General features: G+C 41.1%; 1 protein-coding gene across 1 annotated transcript; it reads left to right on the top strand.

Moving 5' to 3' along the window:
• The first annotated feature begins 7,436 nt into the window (after positions 1-7,436).
• adra2db (adrenergic, alpha-2D-, receptor b) lies at positions 7,437-9,705 on the top strand. The gene has a single exon (XM_028589577.1). It carries the CDS (start codon positions 7,822-7,824, stop codon positions 9,091-9,093), a length of 1,272 nt encoding a protein of 423 aa, XP_028445378.1. The 5' UTR covers positions 7,437-7,821; the 3' UTR covers positions 9,094-9,705.
• The last annotated feature ends 264 nt before the right edge of the window (positions 9,706-9,969 follow it).

Below are 9,969 nucleotides of genomic sequence, written 5' to 3'. Positions count from 1 at the left end.
TGTCTCTTAACATTACCCCACTAATAATGCCCGAAATGATACCAAACGTCTACACTAGTACACTCATAAAACGATGGATTGTAAAGTTTGTAAGTACACCAGAAGTTTATGTAAATAACACTTGCCTGCTGGCTTCTGCTCTCTGCTGTTGTTGTTGTCGCTGCTGTTACTACCGGGCAGTAAGAGTGCTTAGGGCCATCTACAAATTACAACACCGAAAAGAGATGCAACAAAAATATTTATTAATTTAATGATTAAATAAGGTAGTGTCTCCAAACTTACCTCAATTATAACTTGTCTCCTTCTAGTTATTCTACAGCACTTACTTTAAAAAATAAGTTAAGTTAATAAATATTTTTGTTGCATCTCTTCTCGGTGTTGTAATTTGTAGATGTCCCTAAGCACTCGTCTTACAGCAGCAACAACAACAGCAGAGAGCAGAAACCAGCAGGCAAGTGTTATTTACATAAACTTCTTGTGTACTTACAAACTTTACAATCCATCGTTTTATGAGTGCATAACCTATTTGTACTACTGTAGACATTTGGTATCATTTCGGGCATTATTAGTGGGGTAATGTTAAGAGACACTTCGGATCCATTAGCCCCTGCGCTAAGCTATTCAGCTGATAACGCTACTCTATGCTAACTCTCCCAGTGTTCGACCCAGGTGAAAAAAGCTTCTGGGGGGGCGTTTGGCTCGAGGTCATGGTGCAAAGGACCCTAGGGTGAAATTACTCTGAACCATCACTTTAACAAGAATTGCTTCAAGGTAAATTACTTTATATCCACAGCTGCCACTTGAGGACAGGGACCATGAAGCTTAATTTTAAATCACTTGATGTGGTATCAGACAACCTTCTTTGTGTCACAAGTGTAAAGACTTATTTATGTATTTAAAGCATATTTAAAACAAGAATAAGATTCTACAGCCATGCTAGCAGCTCTGGGAGGACATGTAAGCACAGTAATTGCTTAGAGCTAAATGTTAACATCAGCATGCTAACATGCTCATAATGACTATGTCAACATGTTGATGTTTAGAGGGTATAATGTTGACCATGTTCACTATCTTAGTTTAGCATGCTAACATTTGCTAATTGGCACACAATACAAAGTAGCCTACAACTTAGCCTGGACCAAATAAGCGGACACACAGACCATTGCCATCGAGCCACACTGCTAGCATGAGTAATAGGTCAGATCGCACAAAACACTTTTGCACTGAAAACAAAACACTGGGATTTATCTAATAAAATATAGTTGCTAAATTGCATTAGTAAAGTGGTATGACAGGGTGTAGACCTGTACGATCCGGGCCTGAAAAGTGAAGCCTTAAACCTGCATTATTTCTAATTACCAGCAGGGAACGACTCCACTGGTTTCAAAAAGAAGCCCGATTGTATAGAAGTCTATGATAAAATGACCCTATTCTCACTTCATATATTACCTCAGTAAACATTTTCCTAATGAGTTTATGATTTAAATCGCTAATTTCAAGTCTTCAATAAATGTTAGTTTTGTAAATTATGATCCCATTTAGAGTGAAATAGACTATAAAGCAGGGTATGCTTTAGGGTATAGCTACCTTGTGATTGAAAAGTCACTACCACAGTACCATGCATAGTGTCCTTGGGTTGTTTATTGGATCCACCCCTCCTCCTCCCCAGCTCCACCCCCTCCAAAAAAACAGGATGGCGTTGGCCAAAATGCCAAACTCAAGGCTTCAAAGAGGAAGTTCACTGTCACTACATGATCCATACCCCTGACTTGTTTTTAACCTTTTATACAGTCTATGTTTTTAACCCATCTCCTGACCAATGGGCTTTCCAGACCCTAACCATTGGAGGTAAATGCCTAACCTCAACCAGGGAATTTACATTTTTTATGTAGTTTTCTAGTGGTTCTAATGCTGGCAGTCATGTTGGTGGGCTGGCCATGCATCTGACATATAATGACATTAGTGATGCCCTGGTTTGTCTTCTAGTGCAACCAGCATGTCAAAATTTGTACTTGTCCAAAACTTAATTTGTGACCAAACGCCTCACAAAACTACAAAGCAGCCTTCAGATTGGATTTTGGTAACAAGATGGCTTTTTCTGTGCCAGATCCTCAGGCCTAACTGTCTGTTTAGTTCATTCATTTCATTCATTCACTGAACAATTGTAATACACTTGTAAATGTTATCAGCATTGCACTGCCTTTCGGTCTTATTCTCATTGTAAATATCCCCTATGTAAAAGATTAAATTAATTAAATCACATAAGTAGAGCTTCAGGACCCATGTTCCCTCTAATCTTGCTACATCATCTGATGTTTAAAAGTGTATTACAATGAACATATCATAATCTCTCATCAGTGGGTTATTACTCATTGCTTCACTTGTTGAGTGTAAATGAGGTGATTTTTGTTTCCTGGGGAAATATATATTATATTGGAAGAACGTTTCCATAGTGAATTGATCCCACTACATAAGATAAAACAAGACTTGATTTGCCCTCATACTCACGTGTTGCACATTCTTTCTCATCCATTTTTCATTTTGAACCGCAGCTACCAGTCAACAAGGAAGTTAACCAAATCACACCAAACACCCTGAATATAATTCACTTTAACCAGCTACAAATGTGTTCTTTCCCTTAAAATGAGATGGAGGATCTCATTCACTGAAGTGTTTTTGAAGGAAGCCTATTCTCTCAGCTCTTGGAAGTGAGTTTTAAAAGCCCCTTCCTCTGCTGAATGTGTACACACCACCATTACAGCTCTGTGTCAAAGATGAAGCCCTTTATATACACCTCAATTCAATTCAGAGAGCAGCTGCAATAAGTTGATCAGTTTCAGCTTAAACATATTCAAGGCTGTTTTAATGATCTACAGAAATTACAGCATGTCTGCTAAATTATTTGAAATAAAAAGAGCCAACATTTTAAAAAAAAAGGAAAAAGCCCAATTAAAATAGTTCTAATTACTGATATGTTAATTGCCTTATGAGCCTCAGCGACTTCCCTGATAAAAAGCCATGCCAAACTGCAGCTGAAATTTGAAGTGAAATTTTCATCAGGGAATGTGATGACATGGGTGACCTTCGAGGCTTCGTTAACCCGGTCATGCTTTAATCTTTCAGTGCAGCTGAGGGAAATCTTGTTTGTTTGGGACACAATAAAGGTCAGCAGTCATGTAATTATCAAGACTTGCCAACCCTACTGACAGCAATAGCAATACTTGAAGAAGGTGAGAGATGTGAAAAGATGTGTGATCTCAGAAAAAAGAACATGCAAATCACAGTGTGGCTGTGACACACACACAGACACACACAAACACACACACACACACACACACGCACACGCACACGCACACGCACACGCACACGCACACACACACACACACACACACACACACACACACACACACACACAGAGTCCTCTCCCACTTCCTTGTATCTATCTCCCACAAATACACACATCAACAAGAGCCGAGGATCCTGTAACGCACACACAAATGCTTATGCATATACAGTAATCACATATGGTCCTGGCTGAATTTCCACTGGCAGAATTCCCTGATAAAAATGTTTGTAACAAATCACCTGCAAACTGAGACAAGGTTTTCACACACCACCTCAGGCCATTTATTCCTGGAACATTACATAATGAAGCAGTGGGTTCTGCTCACAACCAGCCTGAAAAGTCTCCTTAGAAGAAAACAGGAAGGTAAGAGGATTGAGGCAGCGAGAGCAACAAAGCCAATAGTCACTTCTGAATATGGATGCCTGCCCTTACAGGGATCTTTTTCTTTTTATCTTCACAGTCTTTTATGGCCTGTAAACAGTGTTATCAGCGTCTTCATATTCCATCATGCTGTATTTTTACTACCCATGAAGGCTAATCGGAGTGGCAACCTCTCTTACTCTCCTGCAACTGGACTTATAGTCAACAACACTTTTGTTTTTAGGTGAGCTAAAAAGCATCCACAAATAAGTGAGGAAAAAGTGTGTACGGATCTTATAATAACCGCAATGATATGGCAGTAAAATGATGTTCAGCGAGAGTATTAATAATTACTGCTAAGATAATGAACTATTTAATGTATGAATCATCACTAATACCACATCACTCAAAACATTACCTGCTGGCAGTGGGACAAATAACGGTGCATATCCAATGATTGACAAGGTGATGAGACTAAAGCCATCCGGGTGACTCAGTAAAATGTTTGAGAGCATCTAATATTTTAAAATGTGACAGTAAATGAATCTGGCATGTGCGTCACAGAGGGGTCAAAGATGTCACTGTGTACTGTGACATGCTGAATAGCTGATTAGTTCTGCCTGTTCAATTATGCTTTTTACTCTCAATCGCAAACACTTGTTTGAATGATTGGTTGATGTGAGATTAGATTTGTTTGATTTCTCAATTCGTGGGAAAAACTTTATTCACACATAGGCGGGGGACCTCAGGACGGGCATGTCCACCGCTCATTAGGTGTGGTGACTGCATCATAACAGGAAGCTGGATCCAAAGTGACAGGATGCTGGGTATTGTTGTATTGCTTGAAATAGAAAGTACGGAAAGTTGGGTAATTATTTTTTAGTTTTCCACAGATTGCAAAATAATGTTTCTGTGATGATGTCAAAACAGCTTGTTAGTCAATATATACAGTACATAATAACGAGTAAATGTATGTGTATAAATACACTGTGGATATTTGCATGCGTTCATGCCTTTGCATGCATGATTTTTTTTCTCCTTTTCTTTTCTTTCCTTCTTTGTTTAAACATACAGTACATGTGCAGCACATATACATATATGGATTTTTTGTGATGTGTATGAAATGGGTGTGTGTGTCTGCGAGTGAGATGTGTATTACCTCCCAATATAAAGCATATCACAGTGACTTTCTGCTCTGAGAGATATTTAGTAACATGCAAGGTTATGTAACTGTAAATTGTGCACTTATCAAATGTTGGATTAGAGAGGACAACAGTATTGTGGAGGCCGTTTTGTTCTTTCTCTCCTGAACAATTGTCAAAACACTTTGTTGTTCTTTTGACTGGATTTTGTCAACACCTGCAAGCAGGAACATTCAGAGCTGTTGTATAATTTCTGTTTTTGCCACAGTAAAAGATACACGAAGTACAAGATTGCTAAAGTAATCTATAAGAAAGTAGTATAGGTCTGAAGTATGTATCACTTTTTGGCTGGTCTGACCTCTGCTTTTGAACAAATCCATAAATTTCTTAATGTCCTTTTAAGATAAAAATGAAAAGGAATAAAACAGAGGACATATGTGTAATTGCATTTTCCATAAAATTATTGCATAACAAGAATTTGGAATAACAATAATTGTATGTAATTTCTGGAATCCCGCAGGTTATAGAGTCCGACAAAAAATAACTGTTTTCAGCTTCTAAAGAGCACGTTTGTGTTGGAGGACGCTGGTTACTGAGGTCAGTGTATTTTTCTGTTTTTCTGCGGCAGGTAGACCCTTTAGGGAATGTTTACAGACAGATGATCTTAGCTGGTTTTTATGTTCATCCAGGGGAGTGAGAGAGAGAGCGAGGGAATGAAGAGGGAAGCGAGGATGTCCGAATCCTCCTCCAAATCTACTTCTGTGTTTCGTCTCAATACAGCCACTAAAGGATGCTCAGCCTCCAGGCAACTCACTTTCAAGGATGAACACAGACGCACACACATACATTTACATTATAAAGTTGGCATCCATCGAACAGCTTTAGCTGAACTGCAAATCCCATACTGACAGCTTCCGGCAGATGCTATTTACTTTACAAATAGATTATTTTTTTAATCCTAAATTAGAGAAGTGCATCTGGGAAGCAGAGCTACAGACGACTCATCAGCTCAACATTAATTTTATTTGATTTTATTTCACAATGACCCCTGACTGACCGTGTGTGTGTGTGTGTGTGTGTGTGTGTGTGTGTGTGTTTTTGTATAACTCCTGACTGGTAACTATCCCCTGGCTCTACAACTGGCTGCGTAACACCACTGCATACATGTTATATAACTAGACCTTCAGAGAAAAAAGATACAAGCTTCTCAGTAACAGGTATTTCAATCAGGAGAGACTTTGTTGCAGATATGCAAAAGATGTATTGTCCATAAGCATAATATGAAATGTACAGAGTCTTTGGGGATTAGACTCCATCGTTAAAAATATTTTAAAGGGGTAGAGAAGCCAAACATATTCCAACCCGATGGAACCTAGACACTGGTGATGGTGGAGAAGGAACCCGGAGACCGAACTGTCTGCCGGAAAGGTACTCAGGTTGCCGTTGTTGACGATGCCCGGAGGTGGAAGGGGAGGAGGAGGGTTGCACGTTTACCTGAAAAGACAGCAAGGAGAGAAGACATTTAAAGCAGGATGTCATGCTGTGATTGGATCATGAATTTTGTGGCCAATTTTGGTTGGTTTACTGAAAAGTGAACGCCTCTTAACAGCTGAATAGTTTTAGGAAGAGATAGTGGTGATTGAAGTTATTTAGAAGTTTTCCTGATATAATTTGCGCTGAGCTCCATTATGGTCACTTCCATGTGCCAGCATAGAACAATTCTAGATTACAGTGTATGAATAATGGAAGTGGGTGCATAACAAGTCCAGGCCTATGTTAGAGCATTGGACCATGAAAAATATACCACTTAATTTCACAGACAAAATCCAAGTGCAGATCAGTCAATCACTGTTGCGTGAAAGCCTTTTAATTTGAGCACTATGGCCTCCTAATTGGCAGCCATGCAGCGCTGATAAAGTTCAGAGAAACCTCCCACTGTGCCGTTTTACTTCCACATCCATCAATGACTCTTAATGGCCATGTCACCCTAAACATCCCAGTCATAGTGCTGCCAGTGATGAATGTGTACCAGTATATTGATGTGTGTACATGTGTATGTATGGTATGTAAGCTATGGATGTATGCAGGTATGTGCATCTATATGCATATATGTGTGTGTGATTATATATATATATATATAATTATATATACAAGTATAAAATAAAATAGAAAGCTAGTGGTACATCCTGTTGTGCAACACAAGACTATCCCTGTTTTTTTTCCACTCCCAGCATGATGTAGCTACATGTAATGAAAGTTTAGTATGAAAAGAAAGAAAACAACTATGAAATCAAACACAACAAGCCCAAGGGCTCGCCTAAAGACACTTCCAATTTCAAAGATAACTGAGATCCAAATGTTTAAACAATACAGACACACACACACACACACACACACACACACACACACACACACACACACACACACACACACACACACACACACACACACACACACACACACACACACACACACACACACACACACACACACACACACACACACACACACACACACACACACACACACACACACACAATTTAGTTTGGGATGGGATGGAGTGATGTCACCCCACTCCTGTGTGGGCATTCATTCCATAAGCAGTGTGTTTCCAAAGCGATGCTGTTCACCAAAACGCAAAAGCAGCATTGCGCACGGCGTCGTGTCAGCAGTAAGCAACTTTACTCGTGGAGCGTTGGATTGTGAACTCTGTTCTTCTCACAGTGATATTTTCGGAATTGTGTGTGCCCGTCGGGGATGACCTGTAATGAAGGATTTGCTGTTTGGGGAAATGCATTTGTACAGGCACTGCGTCATATGTAGGCTACACTCTGTTTGCACTGACCAGGAGCGTTACGCGCAACGTATCTCCACGAGTTGGACGGCAGCTCAGTGCACCCAGTCTTAGCTGTTTTAGAAGGGAAAAGGGTGCAAAACCACAAACATGATACGAAAGGACAAATTGGAGCAGGAATGGATTTAACCCAGGTCAATCTGTTGGTGGAAAACGTGTCAAACGATGAGAACACCACGGACGCACCGCTTGGCTTGCCACACACGGAGGCAGCCACTGCGCTCATCATACTGGTAGTTACTGTGATCATTTCGGTGACCATTGTCGGTAACGTGTTGGTGATTGTAGCGGTGCTGACCAGCCGGGCTCTCCGTGCACCCCAGAACCTTTTCCTGGTCTCTCTGGCATCAGCGGACATCCTGGTGGCCACGCTGGTCATCCCGTTCTCCCTCTCCAATGAGGTAATGGGCTACTGGTACTTTGGAAGTACTTGGTGCGCCTTCTATCTGGCTCTGGACGTGTTGTTCTGCACCTCATCCATCGTGCACCTGTGCGCCATCAGCCTGGACCGCTACTGGTCAGTGACAAAGGCGGTCAGCTACAACCTGAAGCGGACACCTAAGCGCATCAAGTCCATGATCGCTGTGGTGTGGGTTATATCAGCTGTCATCTCTTTCCCTCCTCTTCTCATGACCAAACATGATGAACGGGAGTGCCTGCTGAACGATGAGACCTGGTACATCCTCTCCTCTTGCCTGGTGTCCTTCTTCACTCCGTGTCTCATCATGATTCTGGTTTACTGTAAGATCTATAAGGTGGCAAAACAGCGCTCGTCCACCGTGTTCGTGGCCAAGAACGGCCTGGAGAGGCAGCCCTCTCAGTCCGAGACCTGTTTCGACAGGAAGGACCGGTTCGAGACGGAGAGCCCTAGTAGCCAGAGCTCCGGCAGCCACCAGCAGAGGCAGGGGGAGCTGGATGACATTGACCTGGAGGAGAGCTGCTGTCCGTCGGATACTAAACCCCGCAATCATCGTTTCAGTAAGCGGAGGAAGGTGGAGGGGTCAGACTGCTGCCCGCCCCAGAACTGCCGTCTCTCCTGGGCTTCAGCACGGGCGTTACAGCTCTACCCGGAGCAGAAGAACCCAGCTGTGCGACAACAGCTGGCCGCGGCCAACAAGACCAAAGTGGCCCAGATGCGGGAGAAACGTTTCACCTTCGTCCTGGCGGTAGTGATGGGGGTGTTTGTGCTTTGCTGGTTCCCCTTCTTCTTTACTTACAGCCTGCATGCAATCTGCAGAGACAGCTGCTATATCCCTGGCGGACTTTTCAATCTTTTCTTTTGGATTGGCTACTGCAACAGTTCTGTGAACCCCATTATATACACTATTTTCAATAGGGATTTCAGGAAATCCTTCAAGAAAATCATATGTGGAACATCTAAACGCACATAAGGGATCTCATTCAATGGGAAGGAATTACATTATTAGAACTCATTTTTCCCGACTTGTTTTCCCTCCCCAAATTCATTTTAATGTAGCCTACTGTCATATTAAAACTAAACTGATCCAGTGTTGTGTGCACATTTAAAAGTCAATGAATAAAATGTTAAGCAAAAGAGCAAAACAAAAGAGAAATATTTTTAGTGCATCAGTGTTGCAAATGTAATGCAACATCAAACATGGTCAGTTATTCAGGCTAATAGACACACACAAGTTGTAATTAATGTAATATATAGGTAATTGTATAATAAGTCCTGTAACCATGCACCTTTAAACAAGAAATCTCTGTATTGCATCAATCTTTTGTGCTATAGCAAGCAGGAGGAAAGAGCTACTTTAGGGTAAATTTGAAGTGATGAATGTAGCTGGATTCCAGTGCTGGTTCACAGGTGTGGGGTGGGGGGGGTGTGTAAAGATAAAAAGGAGATTAATCTGCACCATATATAAGATATGATCATGGGGATGAGCAGGCAAGCAAGTATTGCCTGTGAGTGTGTGTCATGGAAAAAAATGTATTCAAATCCTGAAAGATGTGGGTTCATCATCATGTGTAGAATGTTGCATTGTAGAAATGTTAGTATTTTGGACACATATTCATATATGTCTACAGTTTAAGCTAAAGCAAGGCCATTTCAGCCATTTCTTATCAGTGAACCCCCACATTTATGTAAGAGTCTAATCTCACACCCCCACCGCACCATCACACCACCTCACACCAGAACGATAAACTGTGAAAAAATGTATTGGAATAATCTGTGTTTCATTTCAACACCTCACAATACATCAGTATTTTGTCAGTACATATTTACATATAATATGATATTTACA

The sequence above is a fragment of the Perca flavescens genome, chromosome 10 (assembly GCF_004354835.1).
Source record: "Perca flavescens isolate YP-PL-M2 chromosome 10, PFLA_1.0, whole genome shotgun sequence".
NCBI classification, from domain to species: Eukaryota; Metazoa; Chordata; class Actinopteri; order Perciformes; family Percidae; genus Perca; species Perca flavescens.
The sequence above is the reverse complement of the archived record's forward strand: the minus strand, read 5'-3'. Positions and strand labels throughout refer to the sequence as shown.

Coding starts and splice junctions, on each gene's coding strand:
- adra2db (XM_028589577.1), top strand. CDS start 7,822: ATGGATTTAACCCAGGTCAATCTGTTGGTGGAAAACGTGTCAAACGAT.